At 35.4% G+C, this 26,897-nt stretch overlaps 3 protein-coding genes across 4 annotated transcripts; all 3 read left to right on the forward strand.

Annotated features, from left to right (window-relative positions):
* The first annotated feature begins 1,851 nt into the window (after window positions 1-1,851).
* On the forward strand, window positions 1,852-16,809 carry LOC143450217 (uncharacterized). 2 transcript variants are annotated; one of them, XM_076950665.1, is made up of 26 exons: window positions 1,852-2,087; window positions 2,960-3,120; window positions 3,975-4,134; window positions 4,200-4,395; window positions 4,577-4,794; window positions 4,947-5,129; window positions 5,669-5,749; window positions 5,967-6,138; window positions 6,322-6,407; window positions 6,542-6,703; window positions 6,895-7,048; window positions 7,256-7,369; window positions 7,551-7,726; window positions 7,837-8,003; window positions 8,823-9,010; window positions 9,932-10,045; window positions 10,263-10,343; window positions 10,492-10,656; window positions 10,950-11,058; window positions 11,149-11,260; window positions 15,082-15,210; window positions 15,319-15,455; window positions 15,528-15,653; window positions 15,793-15,940; window positions 16,005-16,185; window positions 16,394-16,809. In XM_076950665.1, the coding sequence occupies exons 1-26, from the start codon at window positions 1,887-1,889 to the stop codon at window positions 16,465-16,467; spliced, it is 3,795 nt and encodes a 1,264-aa protein (XP_076806780.1). In that variant the 5' UTR covers window positions 1,852-1,886; the 3' UTR covers window positions 16,468-16,809. The 2 variants fall into 2 exon arrangements, with proteins under 2 accessions (XP_076806780.1, XP_076806782.1); XM_076950667.1 differs by lacking the exon at window positions 7,256-7,369.
* A 5,355-nt stretch (window positions 16,810-22,164) lies between these two features.
* On the forward strand, window positions 22,165-24,551 carry LOC143450125 (bifunctional epoxide hydrolase 2-like). Its single transcript, XM_076950547.1, has one exon. It carries the CDS (start codon window positions 22,174-22,176, stop codon window positions 23,935-23,937), a length of 1,764 nt encoding a protein of 587 aa, XP_076806662.1. The 5' UTR covers window positions 22,165-22,173; the 3' UTR covers window positions 23,938-24,551.
* A 153-nt stretch (window positions 24,552-24,704) lies between these two features.
* Window positions 24,705-26,825, forward strand: LOC143450123 (negative elongation factor B-like). Its single transcript, XM_076950546.1, has one exon. It carries the CDS (start codon window positions 24,710-24,712, stop codon window positions 26,552-26,554), a length of 1,845 nt encoding a protein of 614 aa, XP_076806661.1. The 5' UTR covers window positions 24,705-24,709; the 3' UTR covers window positions 26,555-26,825.
* The last annotated feature ends 72 nt before the right edge of the window (window positions 26,826-26,897 follow it).

A 26,897-nucleotide genomic window follows, 5' to 3' on the forward strand; every position in this document is an offset into this window, starting at 1 on the left:
CAATAGGCGTAAGCCTTTGTGTCTGACAATAAAAATGGGAACTCATTTAGTAATATGTATAGACAGAATTTAAGCAACTAAACAGCATTAGTCACGCCGTTTGAGGAATGGGAACTCATACCATAGAGTCAGAAGCAAAACAAGTTTTCAATTCAGTAGTACCTCGCTCATATCGTAACAATAGCCGCCAGTGTACACGGTTTTTATGGCGAATATGGTTGTTGTGTAATACTTCACAAAAGTTATATCACAATAACATTTTATTTGTCATAGTATCAGTTTGAAAATTAAGCGTTTGTCACATTACAAAAATGGAAAGAGTTGAGACAATGCAAGTGGGCTCAAGACTGCATTGTTCTAATGCAATGTTCATGGTAAAAACATAATGGGCTGTTCGTCAAACATGGCACGTTGTCAAGCATTGAGAACAAGTTATCGTTGGCCTATTTCCAACAAAGCAAATCGCCAGTTGTACAAGCAAACTTAGTTTATTTATATTTTCTAAGATAGGTGTGTAAAGATTTGTGAATGTGTACTGCGCTATTCGACATTAAACAGTAACTTCCATTAGTGTTAGATGCCGGCTTCGCGGCTGTCATTCCTTAGTCGAGTGAGATGGATGGTGAAGTTGATGCTGTTTCCCAGCTATTCCTCAATACTGACGAATCTCATCTTGAGGCGTGAATTTTTGCTTGTTAGTAGTTGTCCTTGGAATAACTTGCATACGTTCAGATAAACACATGTTAATTTTCCAGTTGTTTTATTAGTACGAACGTCAGAGCTAAAAAACTCGTTGTATGTGTGTTTAATATGAATTACTACATCCTTCCCTGTTAAAAAATTAGTTGTCTGATAGAGGTACTGTCCTTCTTAAATACAATTTGTTCGAGGCTAAATAGTTATGTAATTAACAGCTGTGACCATTGCGTCACAAATAGTAAAAAGAAATACGTTACAAAACTTATTATGACGTAAATATGAATACGGAGCCTAGACAATACAAGCGTTTTTTGTTTAAAAACTTGACTGAATCTTCCATAATATGTTCATTATTGGTTGGTTATGCGGTATTTCAAAATTATCTGTCATAAATTGCCAGCTACTGTACTTATAAATATGAAAATACATTTCATTTATGATATCAAGACAATTTTTGAGGTGTAGAATAGAATTAGATGGTAGGATGAATAGTGACTCCTATGTTTCGTCCAAGTACTTTTCCATTACTCAAAATAATTTAATTTTTTCATGAAATAATTTTTGAAAACTGTGTAAATCCAAAGGTGTATACTTCAAAGGCTAAAATACTTCTCATTACGTATTTAAAAATCTCAAAAATTATTTCGAAAAACAATTTCAGGTTATAGAAAAATATTTAAGTTAAATATAGGAACCACTAAAAAGTTGAGATTAGTATGTGATAACTTTTAGGCTATTATAACATATAAGCAACAAAAACCACTCTGTAGTTTCAATTTTTGTTGGTGTAATAGACGCTGCCTAAAGTTTGAAGGTGAATTGCTCATGTGGAGTGACTGTGGGGCACTTACCATCATAAACATTTGTAGAAGTATTTAAAATAAAGAAAATATGCATGCTGTTGACAAGCAATGCAAACATTGTGTAAAGATGTGACTGATGTAAAAAGATAGCTTACATTCTGACATCCCATATCTGTTTTAAAACACAGTTTAAGGCATTTTTAATTGTCTTGCGGTATATAAGTAGCATGAAATGTAACCTTCAGTTTAAAAAAGTTTTCATCAGAAGTGTCAGTTTAATTATTATACCATTTGCATGACCCCTACAGATTGATTATTGCTTCATGACACTCTTTGTATGTACAGGCTGTAACTGTATGTGTATGTCCTATAAACGCAAAAAATATGATGAAAAATGGCATTTCTTTTTATGTCAACAATGAAAAGTTTGCAGTCGAATATCCTGACATTGGCATCTCATTTAATTCCTGGCTTCGATCACAGCCTGGTTTAACTGGAACCAAGATAACGTGTGGAGAAGGAGGTTGTGGAAGTTGCGTTGTCGCACTACAACGTCCCTCAGAGGGCATTAAAGCAGTTAATTCTGTGAGTATGAAAAGCATAACAAAACGATGTTGTTTTGTAAACAACTTAAATTCATTAAGCATTTTTATCAATTGCTCTGTTTATTGAATTTCTTTTAATATTATTACAATATCTGTAAAACTATACACTTTTTAAGTTTTAGTGTTTGTATTAATTATTACATCAATTTAGCTTTGCATAATAATCATCTGTATATGTTACAGTTATTACTTTAGCTTACATATTTTGAAAAATAAATTGTTGTGTTACCAATAAGTTTGTCAGCTATTACCAGGTCCTAGAGATAACAGTTAACATAACAACTGGGCTGACTCAATTATGGCTGCAATTAAGGGACTCACACAAACTGTCAGTAATCACATAATAACTGTCAGTAATCATCTCAGTAGTCACATAATCCAAATGAAAACTAGCAGGGGGTTCCCTAAAAGCACTTATTCACTAAAAAACTTTTTTCTCAGCCAACAGATGAAACAATTAGTGTCCCCCAGCCTGCCAAGTCTAAAATGACTCGTAGCTCAAACAAAATTTCACCATGCACTAGGCGATTATCACGCCACTTCGCGAAACATGAAGTCACTTTGGACCAGAGGGAAAAAAAACAAACGTAACGAGGGGAGGCCTTAAACTTAAACAAATAGTAAGAGTGAAGACAAAATAACACAGCACAAATAAAACTTTGACTGATAAATAAATATTTCGATAAAACAATACGACACAAATAAAGTAATGCCAACAACGCAACACAACGCAAAAAGTATTCTAATTGTGAGTAACGTAAACACATAAGGTCCAATAATTTAAGTGAAACATTATGTAACAGATGCAATAACAGATGTTTATATATGTTTTTATACACCCCCCTTGTTTAGTGTCTCCTTCCCCTGTGCTCAGTTGATGGATGCCATGTTATCACTATAGAAGGTATTGGCTCACAAAGAGAAGGCTTTAGTAATATACAGTCTCGGATTGCTAAGTTTGGAGGAAGTCAATGTGGTTATTGCACCCCTGGTTTTGTCATGTCAATGTACAGGTACTTGGGTGTTAAAATAAAAACTGTGTATGTGTGAGTTTTGCCACTTCTACAAAAAGCTGCTTTGAATTTAGAAGAAATTTTTGTCTTTCAGCAATGTGTGCTTGCACCACAAATCGCTAAGAATCAAACTTATCAAATAACACATTTTACAAGGAAATATTGTAATTTTGTAAGAGTTATAATTAACTTTCAGAAAACCTACACAACCTGCAATAAACAGACTAGATGTATTCATTTATATATATATTCACTATTCATATTCACAACCAGCAAATCATTGCAATGTGCCTGTTAAATTCGATGATCATTAAAGAAATTAATGAAACGACAATTGTCTGAGTTTTAACAGTGTTGTTCTCAACGTTTTTTTTTCCAAATTCGTAGATATTACACTCTTAAATACTCCAAAAGTGTTAGATTATTGTCACAATATTATTAATAAAGTTATTAATATTAGATTAGATAAGAAATTAATTAATATTAGGTAGGTAATATTTGCCTCAAGAGTGAACAGTCTTTGGTTTAAACTTTAATACTCATGTGATGATAATGTCGTAGTGGGAATATAAATGCAGTATTTGTTTGACATTTTTAAGTTCGACAATACCAGCATCCTGCTTTACAAATTAAAATTTTTTAAACAATAAAATGTTTATTGAAGAATACTACATAAATATGGATATGTAGATGTGACAGATAGTGACCTCAGAAATACTGTTTGATTGGTGGAAAAGTCCATTCTGTAACTAGATTAAGTTATTGAAAATTTTTACTGTTTCAAAAATGTATTCTATAAGACTTTAACCACAAACTTTAACTTTAACACTTAATATTGATAAAAATATTAATAGTTTACTTGAAGAAGATGAACATCCTACTCAGCATACTATTGAGGATAATTTTGATGGTCATATTTGCCGATGTACAGGATATCGTCCAATACTTGATGCAATGAAATGCTTTGCTTGTGACACAGACTCATCTTTGAAAAAAAAATGCGAAGACATAGAGGTATCTGTGTTTATCAGTGAGTTGCAGTATAACAAAGTTTTAATTTTTTGTATATTATTATGAAGGATTTGATGTCTTTAAAATGCCACAGTAAGCGGCCGCCAAAGAGCCTGATTACCGTCAACATTCAATCCTTAACAGTTACTGATGGCGTTGCTACATGGATAAGACCTGCATCTCTTGGCGACTTGAAAAGTCAGTTAAGAAATCTTCAGCAGGAGCATAAATGCATAAAGTTGGTTTGTGGCAACACTGCCTCTGGTAAGGAGTTTCCATATTGATAAATTATATTAACTTGTGATAAAAATTTCCAGTGGTAATTGTAAACTACAAATTTATAATTGACATTGATTTATCAGTTTATGACGAATTAATTGATCGTTAATCTACTCAATTGAAACATACTTAATAGTACTACGTGAGTAAAATTGTATTTCAACAGGCATATACAAGAGTAAATCTAACTTCGGATATTTCCTTGATATTGGGCAAATGGAAGAACTGCGAGCTATTAACAACTATGATGATTGCATTGAGTTGGGTGCCTCAGTTACATTGAGTGAAATGATCAAAACACTGTTGAAGCACTCTGATGAATCTGTTACATTTGGTGCTGTTGCAAGCCATTTAAAGAAAGTTGCCAGTGTTCCCATAAGAAATGTAAACTATTTTATAATATGATATGTACGTACCACAAAGTACTTACAATTTGTCACCGATGTAAGTTACAATGCTTTAGTAATGATAGAAAAATGTATTTATCCATTTAATTGGATCTGTTTCAAGTTGTGATAAAATCTGCGTTTTATTAGGTTGCTTCGTGGGCTGGTAATATTGCCATGAAATGTCAACATCCTGACTTTCCTTCAGATGTTTGTGTTTTGTTGGAAGCAGCCAAGGCAAAAGTTAAAGTATATGATGTGTGCACTGGCAGAATTGTGACTCAATCCGTGTTTGGAAGTGATGGGGCTACACTTTCCCATTTTAATGACAAAGTTTGTTACCATATTTGTATGGTCTTTGAAGACTAATAAATAAGGAGTTTTCTTGTTCGGATCTGTTTCAACTTAAAGTAAAGTTCTTGAAAAGGATTGTAGATTGTAATTGAAACAGTTGTTTAGATGATTCAGTGCTTAGTTTTCCACATAATGCATTTTTCCTAACATTCTATAGATTGGTAAAGTATTTACAGAACCTAATTTATTTATATATTTGTTTATTTACTTGCTGTATTAACTAAAAATGAAGATGGCACTATCGGGAAAGATACATTTCTTACACTGAATGAGCATTTTACTGTTGTTGGTTTTTTGATTTCCTTGTTGCAGTTTTTAATTTTACACAGAATTTAAAAGCGTTATTTACAATATTTACCTTTGGCATTTCACACCTGCTCAGTGTTCTTGCGCAAATTGTTTTAAAGATTTTTTAGCAATATGAATCGTCTCTTGTGATGTGTTTCACTAACCGTTTACTGGTTAAGTATTTACTTTGCTGAATTAACATGTTGAAGTATTTTTTTAATTTACTTCAGGTATTATTGTCTGTTACTTTGCCCAAGCTTGATGATATTAAATTGAAGTTCAAAACATTTAAAGTGATGCCACGCTCTCAGGTTTTATGTTTGGCTAGTACTTTTATTCCCTTTAAGTAACATATATATTAAAATATTTTTATAGTACTTTGTTGCTTATTGAAATGTGTTAGCAGTTTCATAGCTTGTGCTAGGAGTCTGTGATTTTGTTAATTGTAATACGAAAACAGCTTAAACATGTTCAGTTCTTAGTTGTAGAAATTGTTTTTATTCATTTTGGTGCAATTTTTTTATACAGAATAGTTATGCTTATGTGGCAGCAGCCTTTCGGGCTGGTTTAGCCAGCGATGAAGATAGAATTGAAAATTGTGTTGTGGTATTCGGGGGATTAGGTTCTGCTTTTGCACGAGCTCAGCAAACAGAATGCTACCTGAAAGGAAAACAAACAAACAGCATGGAAACTTTAAAAAGTGTGAAAATAAATGTACTTATACAATATTTTAAAGATGTACAATACTTATACAACTTGTTTAGTTGTTTTCTGTAATAAATAAATAAATTTTAATTCGTTTTGTTTTTGTCACGCGGTTCAATTTATATGAAACTATACTGTACCTCGCATGTAACCAACAGTGCTTTGTGCAAATATTCAGATGCATTAAACATACTTTCTGATGAAATCAAAAATGTTACACTTGAGAAATACGAATACAACTTAGCTCTTGGACTATTTTACAAGGTATTCAGTAACACATGCAGTTGTTCCAGCGCATTGAAGATACTTTTATTTTCACTTACTATTTTTTGGCTTTTGGGTAACTTTTTACAATGGATGTTCTGAGTTAATGATTAATGGAAAAGCTTTGTTTGCAGTTCTACTTGTCGTTATGTGATCCTAGTAAACTTGGGTATGGCATTTCCAGTGGTATTGGTTCACTGGTACGACCACTTTCAAAAGGAACTCAAACGTATGAAACAGACCCTGAAATTTATCCAATATCTCAAGCAATGTCCAACATATCATCAGATATACAAGTTAGCATATTGACTTGGCAATTTCTTTATTGAAAGTCGCCCATTATCATACTAATTATACTAACTATATACAAGATTATTGTATTAGCATACTTTCTTAAAAACTTAGTTGCATTTTACAGAATTTGTTAAACTGCAAAGTGCTAATGTTCATAATCACACTTCACAAACAAAATTTTTCACCTAAACAGGCATCTGGTGAGGTTCAGTATGTTGGTGACGAAACACCAACTACAGATGAGTTATTCTGCACATTCGTTTTGTCAGATGTGGCAAATGCAGAGATTAAGAACATTGACTATTCCATTGCTAAAGATATGCCTGGTTTTGTGAAAATTATCACAGGTAGTGATTACTAAAGCTATTGGATGGTGGTACATTTTACGATAAAATAGTGTTTTTTATATACGTTTGCTGATACATTTTTTTCTTATTTTACTTTTTTTGTACATATACCCATACTTTTGCAGTCATCAAAGGCTATCTATTTTTGCAGTATTTAGTAAAATGCCCACAGAGCCAGTATTGTATGTGTATTTTCATTACGTTTAGGAGAGAATTTTCCCATGGTAGTTAAAAATCATTCTCATTATGATGGATTGAGTGAATGTTTAGCAAAATATTGTATTCAATTTGCTGGACAACCAGTGGCTATTGTGATTGCAGGTGTCTTTTTAGCATTACTTTTTACTAGTGTTTTATTGAATTTGGAACCTAGTGGAAATTAAAGTGGAGCTGTAATTGAAAAGTATAACTTAATTATTGTATTGAATTTTATCATCTGCTAAGTATATAGAATCGACTGATGCAACGTTAACATAATGACAATAAACACTTTGCTGCGTAGAGTCAAGGGAACAATCGAAGCAAATTGCAGAATCTGTAAAAGTGACTTACAAGAACGTACAAAAACCTGTTTTATCTGTACAAGATGCAATTGAAAATAACTCTTTTTATCCTAACAACTTGAAGCCATTTCAAATGGGTAATCCAGACGTGGCTTTTAAAAATGCTGAGCATGTTGTAAGTAGCTTTACTACCTAATTTTTTATATATTCATTAAAATGCCTTGAGTTTAAAAGATAAAAACATGCAAAAAAAAGCCTCCATGTTTTGTGAATGTGTCAATATAGGTCTCTGGAGAAGTTGATTTGGGTTCACAATATCACTTTTACATGGAAAATCAGATCTGTCGAGCTGAATGCACAGAGAATGGTGGATTTAAGTTGAATGTTGCCACCCAAGCTCAGCTGTGGATCCAAAAAACAATTTCCCATTCATTTGGCATCCCCAGCAATAAGTATGTTATCTTACTTTTAGTGATATTGTACCATTTATTTTTATTATACTGTACCCATCCTACATTTTCAGTTTATAATTATTGTAATAAGCTTACAGTAACTACTTACGTCATGCCAAATTGTGTTGTTTTTCCTGCTTACAGCTAGTCAGCGTAACCAACATTTGCTCTTAAAACTTGTAAGAAAATCATCTTAACTGGTATGGAATAAAAATAACAGTATTGCCAATCATCACGACCAATGAACCAGCCATAATCGAAACAACCAAAACGTAGAATGTGTGCCCCCACCCAGAAATCTTAATCCCTACATTGCAATCAATTAATGGGCAAGACAAAAAAATTGCGGGCGGTGCTATATGCCTTGGGGAGAAGCCAGGTACAAGTTGTGCACGTGTACCCGAAACTCATTAAAAATGATAAAAAAATCACAAGTCACATACGAGTAACATTAATAATATAGATGCCACACATTGTGCACACTGAGACACATTAACGCTTACCTTGTGCATAAGAGTGATCATAACAATATGAATAGATCTAAAAGCATATCACTGTGCAATTGTAAACAAACATGTATATTGGCATTATTAATACAAAAAGACTACAAACTCTAGGGCGAACCAATTGCAATAACACTGATGTAAACTAACATGAAAGTTTTTGATGCTTACTCCAAGTAAAGACAATAAAATGCATCAAATGGTAATCATTGAAACAACATTAAATCTGTCTACTAGACTCTACTAGAATGATTAAATTAGTATTGATAAACATTTGTCTACTTTGGTAATTATTTTGTGATTGAAATTTTTTTAGAATTGAAATAACAACAAAGAGGCTTGGAGGAGGATTTGGTGGGAAGTTATGCAACTCCACCATTGCAGGAATGGCCGCTACTTTGGCTGCTTTTGTCACGAGGAGACCTGTTTGCTTCCATGCGGATCTTAAAACCTGCATGAGCACATTTGGGTCTCGAATGCCATATTTTATGAAGTACAAGATAGGTAAAGTAGTGAATTTATAAAATTAACAACTTTGTTGGAAACTTATGCATGATTTCCTTGACATAAAAACAATGAACTTGTGGTAAACTTATCGTTTATACAGTCGAATCCGCTTAATTCGGACACCGGATAACCCGGACAACCGCTTTATTCGGCCAAAATGCTCAGGAACGGAACAAAAGCAAAAATTGAACGTAAAAAACTCCTGTTAATTCGGACAATTCTCCGCTTAATTCGGACACAGGTTCGCAATTCCTATCGTTAGGTTATGACACAATAAACAGTACTTTGTTCGTTTTACCACAAGATGCAATTGCATTATGAGTGATTATGGTGAAACAATCACGATTCATGCTGTAACAATCGACAATGAACTCATATTACGCCGTGCAGGCTTCATAGTCGCATAGTCATAGTGTTACACAGTAATATACAGTATTTGTTGAATCGTTTGGTATCGAAATAGCCTACTGTAAGCAATACAACTAACCTGAAGGTATAACTCTTGTGCGTTTTATGCGATCAGTGCCAATTACTGCAGTATAGCGCAGCTGCAATTCATTTATTACGCAACATTACAGTATTTTAAATGCGTTTTCTGCCTTTACGCATGACCATGAAACGAACAATTGATTTTCCGCTTAATTCGGACAAAGCCGTTTCTCCGCTTAATTCGGCCAAAAGTGAGCGGAACCAAAGTGTCCGAATTAAGCGGATTCGACTGTATATGAATTCTTTTATTTCTAGTAAGGTACCTGTTTCAGGCTATTCTTTTTGTTCTAAAACTTGACAAAAACGTGCGAATATCTTGTACCAGCATGGAGTTCTTATGATAATTGTTTTGTTTGTTGTCATTGCCGTTATTATACAGTAATTGTTATGATACTAGTATGTAAATTGTGTTGCGTCTGTGATTTTTAGGTTTCAATGCAAATGGTATAGTGAACTGCCTATCATGTGATGTATATGGTAACTGTGGATCTGCACCTCGGGCTGTGAGAGAGTTGGCTGGAGTTCAGCGAGCTGCTGACAGTGGTAATCCTTAATCTCACTGTTTAAGTTTTGCTTTCAGACAAAGGAAAATGGTAATACAAGCCATAAATGGATGGTGGTACCAACTATGAGTCTGAAGCAATGTAATTGGTTTATAGATTAAACACTCAATATTCCTGGTGTTATTAGCGGTGTAGATTTCATGAAACAAATAATTGTCATTCTAAAGTTTTAGTGTGATTTTTTTTGTTCTTTTCAGCTTACTTCTGCCCGAATCAGCTTTATAAATGTTACGCTTGCAAAACTAACATCCCTGCTCCTACTTGGTGTCGTGCACCCGGTATGTCATTTGACAACTTGCATATTCTGCTAAACTTTTTTTTCAAACTGATGTGCACTTTACACATAGCTTATTGATGATTTTTTGCTTTCAATTCAAACACAGTAAGTGCTTTCAATATCTTCTTGTAATGTAATTCATCTGGCAGGAAGTTTACAGTTGAATGCACTTGGTGACATAATGATGGAACATGTAGCTTCTTATCTTGGACAGGATCCAATTGGTATGAAGTTTGCCAATCTATTCAAAAATGGTCAAATTACTCTTCAAGGAAACCTTGTTACTCATTGCCAAATAAGGAATTTATATCAAAGTATGTTAATGTTTTAAATGACAATAAATTTGGTTGACTCATAAATTTACCAGAATAAAACATTTGAAAAACTACATGCATGCGAGCTGTATGTTTGTAAAATGTATCTAAAGACAATTGTACTCCTAGCAATTAGATATTGTCGCTTTATGATAGTTTATATTTTTGTGAAGCTATTCTACTAACTTAAACAAAAATACATCATTATCTATATGCACATCGAAAAGGCATAATATTGTTCACAGAAGAGTGATACAAAAGAATATTTAAAGAAAACTGCATGTTTTTCTAAGATCTTATGGAAAGTTGCGGCATTAGATCTCGACAGGAGACTGTTAAGTCATTTAATGAAAAAAATAGGTGGAAGAAAAGAGGATTATCTGTTAGCCCTTCAAAATTCAAGTATAAATACTTATTGTTGTATATTTTCATGCACGCTACGTTAATAATATAGTATTTGGTATTTGTTAAATATGTGATATTATGATTTAGCGTAAAGTTGACCTGGCAAAAGTATGCAGTACTGGTAAGTATTTATGCTTTTGACGGTTCGGTGGTCATTTCTCATGGTGGAATCGAATGTGGTCAAGGAATCAATACAAAGGTGAGTTATTAAAGAACTTACAGAGAAAGAATTAGGTTTAATTTAGAACAGCGTGGTCCAACTTCTTTTCATCGCAGGCCAAAATCAGAAATTTTTTTTATCTTGCGGGCCAATGTTTTTAAATTAGAACTGAAAAAAGTTCTCTTTTTTAATTAAAACTGAAATTAGAATAGTTCAAAATTTAGCTATTAAATGCTGATCAATGTGACATCTGCGGTCGAGGTTCTTCGTCGACAATAGCGTTGGTATCCACGGGAATCGTAGTTGTGGCCATGCGAAGGCAAGCCTGAAGAGCCTCGTTTCCAAGTTGATTTCGATTTTTTGTTTTAATATTGTTCATTGCTGAAAACGTACATTCACAAATGTATGTACCTACTTCCAAACATAGAGTACAGCTTCATAGCAGCATCTTTTAAAAGGGGAAACCTCTCCTTTGAGACAAACTTGCGGCCCGCGGGCCTGTAGTTGGACCACGCTGGGCTAGGACAACAAGGCGTGTAACTAAAACCTAAGAGAACTTTTTGGACAAAGTGGTATTGTTACGCATTACAAAGGATCATTCACAAAGTTTTTGTCAATAACAATATTATTACACAATAACAAAGAAACAAAAATTGAAGTTATGTTGCCAGATTGAATCAAAGCTTACTATCAGTTCACGGGCTAAAAATCGGTGCTCGCGGGCCAACTTTGGCCCGCGGGCCTGCAGTTGGACCACGCTGATTTAGAATAAGCAATAATTACTACATTGAATAGTTTTGTTAGATTGGCTGAATAAGCTTGTTTGAAATTATTGAGTAACAGTTCAGTTAGTGACTCAAGTTATGCAAACTTTAATAAATGATTACATTACGACTGAATTTGGTGCTAGAATTATATAAGTTGTTCTCCCTTTCTTTTCGGAGCCCACTGTATTTTCTCATGAAGGAGGTGTGGATTACAGTTCCAAGAGCTCTCTTAATAATTCGTGATTGCTCACTACATTTCTCAATTCTGCGGAATGGATTCACAGTGTCAAGTCAATGATGTAATTGTACTAACAGCTTTACCTCCTGTGTTGCTGCTTATTGTTCCTCAGTCTACCAAGTTTACAGAGTAAATGACAACCTTGAAACCAAGGTTGCAATCAACTTTCTTTGCTCAAAGAGCTTTTTGAACCCGTTGGTTCCACCATGGGGTTATTTTTTCACTCTTCCTTGCCACACTGAGCCGCTTCTGCTTGCAGACATTGGTAGCATATTTTGGAACCATGTTTTTTTAAGAGTGTCTATTTCTCCGCAATGTTCTTCAGGCAATTTGATAGTTTCTTGAACTTAGTTGAAATGTTGTTCACAAAAGGTCTTTTTTACATCCTTGTCAGCTAAGGGTTCCCATTTCGTTACATAAAACTATTAATGGATCTTGGATGTACCTGAGGTTCTAAGATACACATGCTGCAGATAACCAGGAGGTGATCAGTAGACAATTCAGTTTCTCTTTTCACTGAAGCATTCAGCACAGACCAGTGTTGTAATGACTCGAATCACGTTTTTAAATTACTTGACTTGACTCGAGTTACTGCTTGAAATGACTTGACTTCACTTGAGTCTCGGAAAAGTAACTTGACGCAAGTCATTAAATCTTAGTTGTTAATTTATTGCCCAACTGAATTACAAACATTTGATTTCTTTGCGAACGATCGGTTAAACGTATAGTCACCGATACTTCTATGTGATGCCACCTCACCAAGGGTGTTTAGTTGTTTATGTTCTATTTTTGGTGATCAAGCAATGCATCGTTATGATGCACTTCCAACATCTGTGTGTGGTACAATGCTGGAGCTTGCAAAACAATGTTGCAGTGTTGCAATAGCAATGTTGCAGTCATTTTATCAGTAGTACGGTGTGGGTACTCTATGACGCGTTCGATATACTTTCATTCATTCATTCATAGATATAGGGGGTTAGGTCAGTAGGTGAGGGAAGTGGACATGCTAAAAGTTGATTTTAGTTATTTAGGGTTTAATTAAACAGAGTTTTAGATTACAAGGTAAATATAGGTTTTTGTATTATAACGTTTACGTTAGGTTAATGTTAGGCGGTAATATTGCCTTCTTCTCTGTACGACTTCATTTGACTTGCACTATATTTTAGCATGACTTGACTTGATTTGAGCAAATTAGTAATTTTACTCGACTTGACTTAAGTCAACTTCCCACATGACTTCACTTGACTCGAGTCTTAAAAAAATGACTTGGCTACAGCACTGGCACGGACTAAAAGAGGTCGATGAAACGATGCAAAAATTGTAAAATATCCCTATATTGCTGTTGTGCACTATTCCTGTACCAGGTGTACTCCTGTGCATCTCTGTGTTGGAAGAAGATGATCATGATGCTAAGACCTTTGTTGCAACATAGCTATTAGAGACAGCTTGCATCATCAATTATCATGCTTTCTAATCACACCCTTTTATGTGCAATAATTAATCAGTTTCAATATGAAATACTGTACCCTGCCTCCTTTTAATCAATTAAAAAATGTGTGAATTTCGGAACTTGCACAAAGGCTAGCTTGGTAACTGGGGCTCGAGCGATGAGAAATCATTGCCGATTTTATGTCGTGCTAAAGACTTTCCTCAGTCTGCGGATAAAGATTATTATCATACCATACCACGAGCATTTAAGTTTCTTAATACAAGTGTGGATTAATTTGGCATTACCCTTCAAAAGGAATCCATTTATCTACACAATCCGCCAGGTGGGGATTTGTGAGTAACCCACCAGCCACTTAGGCAACTGTTTGGATTGACTATAGAAGAACTTTTACCCATGAGCCAGCTGAACAGTTCCATAGTCACGGTATTTTGTTGAAATGGTGCATTTAATGTCCAAGTGGCTGATGTGCCCTGTCTAAATCTACACAACAACACTAAGAGCCCTGACCACCTTTTACTTCATATGCGGTACGTTCAGGCAATTCCAGCTTGCCTAAAATAAATATGAACCGGTTAAACTAGCTTCATACTGGGATCGGGCACTTCAAGGCCCACATGGTAAAGATGGGCTTGTCAACATCCAACCAATGTAAACGTGGCTTAGATCAGACCGAACAGCACATTTTGAGTGCATGTCCAACTTTAGCAGCATCTGCAGCATCTCCGACACTAATAATGGACTATCTTTTGGACTTTGAGTTTTAACAACTTTTTGCTGTGTTGCCTAATGTTTATATGAAATAATAATAATAATGTTTGACTTCTTAAACTAGTTCCTGCCTGAAAAAGGACATTCTAGTTTCTGACTGCTATTCTGGATAGATTTGAGAGCGAATATGCACAGGATATCATAGGTTACAAATACTGCCCCAGTTGCCTTTCCAAACACATAGAAAATACATTGGTGGGTTTCCGATTAAATGCAGTTTGTGGTTAAGACTATTGCTTACATTTTGAATAAACTCTTCTCCCAAAAGTTCAAACACGTTTTGTGCTGAGCTGCTCGGCGGTCAATGTAGTTGGATTTCTTGTGTGTATTTAATTATTCTTATTTGTGAGTTTTGAACCACTTTTAGTCTGACTTTTTACTTTCTGTTTTGGTATGGGTATCTCTTTAGAAACAAACTTAAGTTAAGCTCGAAAGTTTATTGAGACACTCAAGCTCCCCATCTACAACAAGACAGTAATCTGTAGAGCAGCTTAGAAGTTGTTAATTTTCAAGCTTATATGAATATTCTATGTTGCTCAATCTATTTAGAAACTGACCGTTTAGTTTTGTTGACACCTGCTATATTAGATATTCTAAATAGTTTTTATTGTGAGTGATGTTTATCTACCTATTTTAGGTTGCACAAGTCGCAGCTTGCAAATTAGGTGTACCTCTGGAATTGATCACTGTGCAGAGGACAAGTAATATATCTGCAGCAAATAGTACATCGACTGGTGGTAGTACATCTAGTGAAATGACATGTGCGGTGGGTGTGTGAAATTGGTTATCCACAAACTAGTTTGTGGCAATTGGTTGATACTTAACCATTTCTAATTTTAACTCCATTACTGTTGTTAATTTTATGCTTGCGTAGTCATTGGTTGGTTGCTGTGAAATTCTCAATTCACGAATTGAACCAATCAAAGCAAGAATGAATGGGAAAGAAGTTACATGGAAGGAATTGATTGCAAAATGCTATGCAGAAGATGTTGATCTCTCTGCAACTTACACGTAGGATGAAGGATTTGTGTCAACATTACGGACTCGTTTTATTGACATGGCCTCTCTATATTTTTATAAAAGGAGTCCAACACTGCCTTCTCAAAGCTATGCAACTTATGGTGTGGCATGTGCAGAAGTGGAATATGATGTCTTAACTGGAGAGAACCAGATCTTACGTGCTGATATTATGTTTGACTGTGGGATTAGGCAAGTGTTGAAATGAGTAGTCCTATAGCTTCATAAAATTAAATAATTTATTTAACTTAACTTCATCTAAGTTTAATTCTGAAGTTTTTGTCTGTTGGACGAAAAACATATAACATTGCACATATGTTACAACATCTAGCATGAACCCATCAGTAGACATCGGCCAAGTGGAAGGAGCTTTTGTCATGGGAATTGGATTTTGGACCACAGAGGAAATGAAATATGATACAAACACTGGACAACTCGTAACTGATAGCACTTGGGAATACAAGCCTCCAACAACCAAGGTAAATCCAGGTTTTAACATGGCGCAATAAACAAACAATGACGTTGGTAAATTTTATATTTTAGGATATACCTGTTGAATTTAACGTTGAGCTTCTTAAAAATGCACCAAATCCACTTGGAGTTCTGCGGACAAAAGCAATTGGTGAACCTCCTATATGCACATCAATTTGTGTCGCTATTGCGCTTAAACGTGCAGTAGAGGAAACCAAACGTGATCGTGGTTTAAATGAATATTTTCCACTTCGTAAGTATAAAATATTTAGCAAATAAATCCGGAAGTCCGGATTTTTTACCATTTGGTTAAGTACGATGTAGCAATCAATTAAAACTTGGTATTTTTTATTTTTACATCTATACTTCAATTCTTTTATTCTACTCTACGCAAACATGCTTTGTTTCAAAAAGTTGTGTCTTTCTGAAACAATTATAAAATTCGTATCGTTGCTTTGCAGCAACACCTGCGACTGTGAAAGCCTTGCACAATGCCTGCGAATTGGATCCCTTGAGTGATTTCAATCTTAGTTAAATCACAAAAATCAGCTTTGGAGGTTTAGTGCGCTGTAGCAAACCATGAATGTAGATTTTTATGTCGGATAGGTTTGCCTTTCCTGTCTACAAATGAAAACAGCTGCGATGTAATCTTAATTACAGCAATTGTATTAATGTATATTATTGTTTTTAATAATTTCGGTGTCCACAGACAACATTACGTGATGGCTGACATTGGTGCTTTAAGTTGCAAAACAGATATGGGGAGTTTCTAACAACTTTCTGTTTCATGTTGTTGTTTTTTTGCTGTAATTAGGTTGTCGAATTTATCAGAGTTGATTCGTTTTTGAACCTAATAAATGGAATGAAATAATGTTCACTCTTTAGGGGTTATTATTTGATAAGCCTATCGCCTATATTGGATTAGTTTCAAACGCTTTTTCGTATGTCACACAATTTTCAGTTCTATTTTCTACACAACCACAGACGAATGGAAATACTGATTGATGTTGCCTTATATTTTCCATAGGTAGGAAGGAATATACGTCAAAATAAATGACAGTTAGCTGAGGAGTATATTTTTTCGTAAGCAGTAGGCCTATCGGAACATTCATTCTTTTGACTAAGCACGATCATCCATCGCCACTCGAGCCTTGGTTACCGAGCTTGGATGTGTGCGATTGTGCACGGTCCGAACATGGGCGTCATGCCAACCAATAAATTTGGGGCTCCTAACGAAACCTCCTTGACTTAGTCATGTTGTCGTTATTTTTGACGTCATGACACTGTAATATTCGTCATTCGACTGCTAGATAACGATAGGGCGTCAGTCCCGATTTCAAAAACACAAATTTCTAGCTTATTAGTGTATATACTCAATCCCTGGTAATAACTATACTGAGGTGTGAGCCGCATTTCTTTGGATATTATCAAGTGGTAGGCGAGCTCAATCCCTACAGATGGTGACCCCGAATTAACTGAACACGCAACTTCTCTCTCTTGGCTTTCATCAAAGTACTCATCTCTCGACCAACGCAAGTAGACAGGATCCCCTAAAGTCAAACGCTGGTGACCGTGTTTTTCGATTTCAGCAAAAGTAGTTGTTTTTTGGTGTTGGATATAGACTTTGGTGTGCGGAGGCGCTTTTCGGAAACATTGCAAAGTTTCACTGACATAATCCTGACGTTACAACTACAATCGTATTTGCGTGGCTTGATTATTGAATCTCAATTCTTTCATCGTGAGTGTCGTCTGTTCACGGCCAGATGCGTCTGTTGAGACAGATACAATCGTTCTTAACACTGAGACGCTTGATAGTGATAAATAAGCCTTTGTTATTGGCGGCCTGAACCGTTGCAGGAAGCAAAGTTTAAGAACGTTGATTATTCCCACCTGAGTACGAAGCATGAAGAATTCCGGATTGTACCGTTAGTAACCAAAACAGCGACTCTCACCAATTTAATTCTGTTTCTGATTTAAAATTATTTGCTGACACAACTTAGAGCAGAGGGCACTCTACAGTCTACACACATAACAAGTACTATGCCCTTATTAATAAGAGCTGCTGTAGGCCAACATAACAGATAACTATGTTTGCGTCCGACGCTTAATTGATAAATCGAGTTGCAGAAAAGTAGAAACTTCCTTAGTAGCAGAAGTAAGTGGCCACGGCACGACATTTCCACCAACAGGGAATTTCACTCACACAGGACAGTCCGCATACGAGATTGCATTTTTAGCCTACAAACAACAATCTGTTGCATTAACAAAAGACAACGTCTAGTAAACGATGTTTAAATAGCCTACTTATTCCGAAGTTTGTTTTCGAAATTAACTTAATTATGGACTTGTTTAAAAAACAAAACTAATCATATAAAGACATCGTTATTCATCCACATAAACTTAATAGAGACCAATAAAACACAAAATTATTACATTTAGCCTATGTAAACAATCGATATATCTTCTACATCCTAGACTAAAGGCCAATATACTTACTTATGCATTTGTGCAAACCCATCTTGTTAATTGTTACAAACCAGTATGGGTGCAATTACGTGTGGGAGCAATTATGTTATGTTGATTGTCATGGGTGCAATTACCATAGAACCGTAAAGGAATGAAATTTAGTAGGCTATAACTATAAACGGGTATAAGCTTTACTGTAGATAGGCAATACATACACGATGGCGATGATAGGATACGGTTTGTTTACAAAACAGGAAGGAATTATTAGTTATAAAAGTCGTAGTCACGAGATCATAAAAACTCATACTGAACAACGACGAACAGTGATAAAGACAAAGTAGGCAGTAGCCTATAACTTCGTGGAAGTTTGTTGATTAGATCAGAGCCGCAGTACGAAAATATTCGATCAGATGTGTCAGTTATAATTACCAAGAGCTTCAAAAATCATGTTGCAAATTTTACAAAAAGCGCTAGCTTGGAGAAACAGTAATTGGTGAAGAGCCCAAACAGGCAGCATACATAGAATGATAAGTTTATAACTGTACCGTGCATTTAAACTGTATAAACATGATGTAACATTAAACATGGAATCGCCATCGATGCAATTGATGGAGAAATGCGACCCAGATCACTCACAACGTTTCTCGCACACCAAGTTATGCCTTTGCTTTGACGCATGTTGTGCTTCAATAACAATGAATCCCAGTTAGGGTTAGCCGCAGCCGTAGACAAGGAACAGCTGAAGATATATCTAACGCAATGTCTTTCCATATTGCACATCAAATGTTGCACTTGCTTGAATCCTTCCTTGTGATACAACTTGTCTATCAAAGCTGATAAGGGCATATAAAATGCGGTAGACACTTATTCTCACCATTCAGAATTGATGAAGGAGAGCGTCTCCTCTTCCACATTGTAGAAAAGAGCTCCATCAAGATTGCTGGCCTTTAGATTCAAAATCACTTTAGCATAACCATTTTCCTTTTCATATTTGGAATGGCGAGTAAAAGACTCTACCATAAACGCGGTGTGAACTAAAAATAAGCATTTTTTCAAATTTCATTAACTGTTAAATGAAAAGTGTCTGTTAGGTTCACAACTTGGGATTGTTTACCAGGACCACTGAAAAGATAAAAGTGTCGGTTACGCCTTGCTAATAAAGGGCATCACAAATTCACAACGATACCGTGATCGGGCACGTGTGTAACCTGATTCGAACAATTGTGAGTTATAGGTGCTCTAACTAAAATCTTTAATCCATTGGCGGAAAGAACCGCTGTTTTGGATTATGTTGAAAACGGCCTAAAAAAGTTTAAAAGCTGGGACAGAAATTTCTGCTTGGGCCCATCTGCCCAAAATGTGCGGAGCGCAAACGTTTCTGGTTTGTACACCTGAAAAAACGCTTGACAAAACTTCAAAATAAAATGTATTCTCATATTTTATACTTACAGTAATTGGCAATTTATTACGTTTAAAATGAGTTTTCACCTAACATTGGAAAGTCTATCATAATAGCGCCGATCCATTTTCACACATTTATTTGTATAAGTGGAGAAACTTAAGCTCACGTGTTCACTCCCCGTGTTCCGACATCTATGCTGATACCCACCGTTTAAATTAAGATGAGTTAAAAATATGATTTGGGTTACCACCATCCTTAAAGGTGTCTCTCAGATACTAGAATTTAAATACAGTAGTTTAAATTTGCTGTATCATCAATCGTCATCAAGCAAACGACAGCGCCCTTTACGCACCATTCAGAAGGCAAAAAGTGTTTTCTTCCAAATGGTGGAAAAAATCCACCAAGCCCACAAGCTTCAAAATCATTGAGAGAGAACCATTTTCGCTTTCGCTTTCTGAATGCTGCATAAAAGGCTATACCAAAACAAACGTGTTTAGAAGTTCCTAGCGCTTACTGATAAGAAGTACCTTGCATGATATGACCTAGTGGTGCAGTTGGGACCAGATAATTTTTTAAACTAAGTGACTATTTCACTGTGTGGAGATCATGCAGCCCGTTTTTGAAGATAGCTTGTTGGGTTAGGAGCATGTGTATGCAAAAATTTGATTTTAGCTATTTACGGCAATACTGGATTTAAAATTGGATTAGAAGGTAGATTTAGGTTAGGTTTAAGATATGTACTATGCTTTAACATTTAAGTTAGTTTAACAAGGAATTGGGAAAATAGCTTTGAACGCACGGTTATTTTTGTTGAAATAGTGTTAGCCTTTCTTAAATTAATGGTATCAATCAGTTTTTCTCCACCCCAAAAATTTGAGAGTAAACGTTTGACTGGAAAATGTTTATTGTAGCCTAGTTCCAAAATAGCACTTAGAGTAACCGTTTTTGAGCTTTTAAGCAACTCAGAAAATAAGCATTCGGTGACAGTTTTCGAGCATTTAGCTTACATTTCCACCAAACTTCTTAATCTTCACGCCAATTTAAAACAAGAAACAAGCGAAAGTTGGTTCTTTGAACGCCAATATATGATTAAGATACAAAGATTTAAAGCTTTGGTGTTCTTGAGTTTACAATCTAAAATGGCTTTATAGAAGTATAGAATTTTACCGTACTCCTCCAAATCTAAGTAGGCTAAATATCTAGACCCTTTCCGAATTACTGCCGCCATTTTTTGGGTGGCAAGATTTTTTTGATCGCCTATGCTTAATGGAAATTACCGACCCACTTTAATTTTTTCAGATTATAAACATTCTGATTATTGGATTTTAAAGGTTTCGCTCAGGTGGGTTGCATAGCAATTCCTTTACATGATGGAAGAAAATAAATTTGAAAATATGTTGTCTAGTTCTTATTTTACAGTGGTTTGAATCCTACACATTGGACTTGTTCGATGGGGTGTCTAGATACATGCTCAGGAAAGCATCTAACATAAAATGTGCAAGAGTTTTTCACATGTTTTTTTCGCCATGTTACACAGGCTAGGCTAATTTTGGTTTGTATGTGCATGTGTACTAAAATAATCAACTAGAAGTAAATACAAACCGAGTTATTACATTCAAAAACACCACAGATAAGACATAAACTCTTTTGCATTTTGTGTTGCATGCTACGCTGACCACGTAACGTGACTTCGTATCGAACTAGTTAAGTGTGTAGGATTCAAACCACTGTAAAATGAGAACTAGACAACATTTTCTGAAAATTTTTTTATCGCAAAAAGGTATTCATATGTAATTCACCTGAGCGAAATCTTTACAATCCACTGCCCAGAATGCTTGTAATTTAAAAAAGAATCAAAGTGGGTCAACAGTTTTCATTTTTAAGTATTGGCGGTCAAAAATATCTTGCCACCCTGAAAGTAAGTCGAAAAGGTTCTATTAGATCCAAACTAACTTTTTCTAGTTTAATTCTGAACTAAAGTCATCACAATTTGGATGCAATAAATCTATTTCTGATCAATAGATTTTACCTGGTTTCCATAGAATTGCTCAAATAGGATTTAAATCTTGGGCTCCTGGCCACTGCACATAAATAGGCTAATAAGTTACCTCAAAGTTCATCTTGAAATAAAAAATTAACTTCAATTAGATCTGGTCTTGTGCCAACTGTCACCAACATAGGAAAGTGCTTCTGGTGGTTGTGCGCTAGAACCGATCAAAATGCAAAGTCAATGGTCATGTAATGAATTTATGATCGGCTTCTTATGAATTGTTTCGTTTAACTTAACCTCATGTTTTTAATGTAATAGGTTACATTTACAGTCAAAGAATCACCTTTTAAAACGTTTTTGTTGCTTTTAGTGACTAGGGCAGAATGTCAGTTGCCGCCTGTAAAATTAAAGCTGTGTTGTTTGATCTTGGAGGTGTGCTGACACCTCAACCACAAACTTTTATTGCAAAGTATGGAAAAAATTTGCGATTACCGCCAAGATTTCTTCCAGAATTGTTTCTAGAAGGTGTTCCAAACAATGCATTTTGTAAATTGGAAAGAGGTGAGTACACTTTAGCAGAGTTTAATCAGCATTTTGAAGCAGAGGCTAAAGAAAAGGCAAAGAAAGAATTTGTCATTTTGCCTTCATTATTTAGTGCCAAATCCCTCATAGCTGGCTTTAACACTGGTGGAGTTGGTTTTGATAAAATTGGTTACACAGATTATCCTCTTTGCTTTGAAATGCTTCGTGCAAGTACCATTTTACGTAAAAATGGAATTAGCACCTCTCTTGTAACCAATAATTGGATCGATGCTTCTTACGAAAATATTGAAATGCAATCGCAGCTCATGGCAATTTTGAGAACCTACTTTACTGAAGTTGTAGAATCTTCAAGAGTTGGAACCCGTAAACCAGAAAAAAAAATATATGAAATTGCATGTGGTAGGTTAGGAGTAAGTCCCAAAGAGACAGCATTCTTAGATGATATTGGTGCTAATTTGAAGCCCGCCAGTGAAATGGGAATGGCTTGCATTAAAGTCAAAGATCCAATTGTAGCACTTCGCCAGCTGGAAAGTATAACCGGGATATCTTTACTCAGAGAAGATTTCAATAAGAAACTCGTTTTTCCTGCACCAAGTCATCCTGCCTCTGTGAGCCATGGATATGTAAATGTGAAACCTGACGTCACCATCCACTATGTTGAAGTAGGTAATGGGCCAGCAGTTATTCTTTTGCATGGATTTCCTGACTTCTGGTATGGATGGAGACATCAGTTACCAGCTTTGGCCAATGCGGGTTACCGAGCTATTGCTCTTGATCAACGAGGCTATGGTGAGTCAACTAAACCACCTAATATTACAGACTACTCACATCCGGAACTGGCTAAAGATGTCCTTAGTCTAATGGACTGTCTTGGTATTGGCATTGCTACTGTTGTTGGTCATGATTGGGGTGGTTCATTAGCTTGGAATTTAGCTTTGAAATATCCCAATAGGTTTAGAGCAGTGTGTGGTGTGAATACCCCATTTTTTCCCATTAACCCCTCACGTAATCCTCTGGTCAGCATGTATGAAAATCCTGGTGTTTTCGATTATCAGCTGTACTTTCAACAGCCAGGCATTGCAGAGAAAGAATTGGAGAATGATGTTGAGCAAACTATTTCATGCTTTTATCAGGGAGTTGCCCCACAAAGCACTAAAGGAAAAGCTCCTGTTGAAAGTTCATCTTTAGCTGGTGGGACGCACAATGTCCGTGAACGAGGTGGTATACTAGTTGGCCTTCCAACTAAAATGCCACGTAGCTGCTTTATGACAGAATTTGACCTGGAATATTATGTTAAGTCTTTTGTCAATAGTGGGTTTAGGGGACCATTAAATTGGTATCGAAATTATGATGCAAATTGGAGATTTCTCGTGCCTGTTGCTCATAGAAAGATAATGATGCCTGCTCTCATGGTTACAGCTTCACATGATTTAGTGTTGAAACCAGAATATTCTTATGGCATGGAGAAAATAATACCAAACCTGCAAAGGTTGCATATTGACAGATGTAGCCACTGGACGTTACATGAAAAACCATATGAATTCAACCGAGGTCTTATTGATTGGCTGGAAACCGTGTATAGTCCAGGAAAGTCCAAACTATGAATGATCTTGACAATATTTCAATTTTCAATGAATATATGTGATAATTTATTAATAAAAGTATTATTGAATAGTTGTTGCAATTGTTTTTTTATTTCCATGCCTTAATGTTTTTGATTAGAGATGCCTATGATTTTGATTGTTTGATTAACATAGCTTTAGATGATAACATGCGTGTACTAATAGAACCTTTTTTAATTTATTGTGCAATCTTGTTCAGAAAAACTGTTTTCTTACTATTACTGCTACTATTATTATTACTGTAAAATTATGGTATTGTTGCAAAAGTTGTTCCTCTGATTGATTAGAGATTCATATTGAGATGAGCTGCAGTGATTAAGCTAGATGCTTTGTGTTCAGTGCTACAGCCTTGCATTCCCTATCATTAGTTATATATATAAATGTGTATATATAACTTATATATAAATCACTAAATCTTTGGTATTGTTTATGAAACTAGGTGTATTCCCACAACAAATATATATATAAGCAAAATCCAATACTACATAAATCTTGTTGGTGCTAATTAAGTTACAAATGCCTGTATTCCAAGCAAATATGCATTAGCTAACAAACAATTTGTGAAAATACACTTACGCGTGATTTGTTCTTTGCAGGGAATATTTTTTCTAAGATAAATTATAGAAGTGCATTTTTTTAGATTTGTAAGATACTTTTGAAAAGGAAATTGTATCCATGTAAGGTTCACTGACAAGAATTCGTATGATTTACACTTGTTTTGCAGTAAGTGTGAAATTTGTTGTTAAACTGGAACATGGCTCAATCTTTAGAAGATATGGGCATTGCAGGAAAATCATTTCTTCAAGAAGCCCTCACCAATACAAACGATCCCCTTGGTGCCATTGAAGAATTTCAACAGGAAAATAGCATTCTGCTACCTTCCCTACAGCCAGCTCTTCCTCTATTAGATTTGCATGATTTGAAAAGATCAAACTTCCATTGTTCAGTCTTTGAAGTGCTGCGCGATCGCCTTCTCACCCGAATTGCAGAAATATCGAAAAGCAATGAACCAGACTCTATGAAAAAACTGGAAGCCATTCTTGATAAAAGTTTTCCCTTGAATAAAATTGACACACTTTTACCTGTGTCAATGTGCTTGCTAAAACATCTACCAAAAGTGCCAGAACGATATATTACAGCTCTTACTAAGGACCAGCACTTGTATAAGTCTTGTCCAATGGAAGTTAAACGGCAGATATGGCAAAAAAATCAAACATTATTTGGTGATGAAGTGCTGCCATTACTGACACAGTACATAAAGGAAAAGGAAGCTGCATTACTGACAAATGACTGTGCGACGTCAAAAAACTTTTTCACTGCTTCCCCAAAGTCTCGTCGACAAGCACATGTTGTAAAGGTCCTAACGGAAATGATAGGAAAAAATATTCGTTTATATGATATGGTGTTGCAGTTTTTACGTACTTTATTTTTGAAGACTCATAATGTTCATTACTGTTCATTGAGAGCTGAAATACTTATGTCACTCCACGACCTTGAAGTAACAGAAGTTTGTTCTGTCGACCCATGTTATAAATTTACATGGTGTTTAGATGCATGCATCAGAGAACACTTCGTTGATGTGAAGAGGGCACGAGAACTACAGGGGTTTCTTGACAGTGTAAGGAAAGGTCATGAACAAGTACTTGGTGACCTTTCTATGATATTATGTGACCCTTTTGCAGTAAATACAATGCTTTGCAGTGTCATGAAAATTATTCATGATGCAACGTTGAAAGAAACTTTGCCTAGACACAACACTGAATTGTCACTCTTGATACGAATGCTTGCTTTAGGTCAGTCAGCTTGGGACATAATTAACAAACAAGTTTTCAAAGAGCCACGTGTGGACAGTGAGATCACATCAAAGTTTATTCCTTCATTGATGTCTCTTTCATTGCATGACCACATTGTTACTACAAGAGCCAAAGTGAAAAACTTAACTAAACTTACCTCAGACAGTGTAGATGTTGATCATGATCATGAACTTGTGATTGCTGACGAACCAGCTAAAAAGAAGATGAAGATTACAAAAAAAGGAACCACTGAAGATTTGTCCACTAAAGAAGAAAATACCACATCGTTACTTCACTGCATTTCGAAGTTTATGTCGAAAGATCAGCTGTCTCGAATTCTTGTTATGTGGTATACTTTGCAGCTAATCAAGTCCAAGCGAAAGTCGCAGCTACTAGAAATCTTACCTATAATAGGCAAATCCTACAAAGAATGTGCTTCCGATAGCGTGTATGTCCACGTACTTACAGCAAACTTTACTACCAGTGCTGATCTTCTTTCAGATGATGCCTTATGCAAAAGCTTGTTCAATAAATTTCTTTTTACCAAAAGTTTTAAAGAAATTCAGCACAAACAGCTGTTGCAGTTGGTAACAAACACAAGTCATAAAATTCCTTCTGTCAGACTTAAGGCACTAATGACACGTTTGGAGCCCAAGTCCAAAAAGGCATCAGAACAATTAGTGGACATGTTTGAGAAACTTAAAGCAATATCAACTGCCATAGAAATGACTCCTTCTGAGGTGGAAAAGCCAAAATCACCCAGTTCATCTGCTTTGCTGGGTGTACCTACACCTGCAGCATTATAATACCGTTGGGTGGTTTTGTTTGTGTTATTGTGCATAATGTGAATTTCTTAAATTGCACAATCTAATTTCTTGTAGTCTGTTTACAATTTTTAGAAGACAGTTGTTGCTTGTTTTAATGGTAAATTTTGCAGTGTTTGGTTTACTTGGTTCATAAAACGAAGCTCTTAGTGCAAATCTTGATGTTGAATACTGGTTTGACTTGAAATTGTTTATGATTTTTAAAAGTCTAATAATATTGTATTTTTCAACAACATTTTTCTTTATGTTTAGATCCAACCAAAATATTGCTGAATAGGTTTCATAGAATGCTTATCTCAGAATCTGCAAGTTTGTGTTATCATTG

The sequence above is a fragment of the Clavelina lepadiformis genome, chromosome 3, assembly GCF_947623445.1.
Source record: "Clavelina lepadiformis chromosome 3, kaClaLepa1.1, whole genome shotgun sequence".
Taxonomy (NCBI): Eukaryota; Metazoa; Chordata; class Ascidiacea; order Aplousobranchia; family Clavelinidae; genus Clavelina; species Clavelina lepadiformis.

Bases quoted from the DNA above. Each gene is read 5' to 3' on its own strand.
- LOC143450217 (XM_076950665.1), top strand. From the start codon at position 1,887: ATGATGAAAAATGGCATTTCTTTTTATGTCAACAATGAAAAGTTTGCA. The intron at 4,795-4,946 runs GTAAACTATTTT...GCGTTTTATTAG, and splicing joins CCAGTGTTCCCATAAGAAAT to GTTGCTTCGTGGGCTGGTAA. The intron at 15,211-15,318 runs GTGGGTGTGTGA...ATGCTTGCGTAG, and splicing joins CTAGTGAAATGACATGTGCG to TCATTGGTTGGTTGCTGTGA.
- LOC143450125 (XM_076950547.1), top strand. From the start codon at position 22,174: ATGTCAGTTGCCGCCTGTAAAATTAAAGCTGTGTTGTTTGATCTTGGA.
- LOC143450123 (XM_076950546.1), top strand. From the start codon at position 24,710: ATGGCTCAATCTTTAGAAGATATGGGCATTGCAGGAAAATCATTTCTT.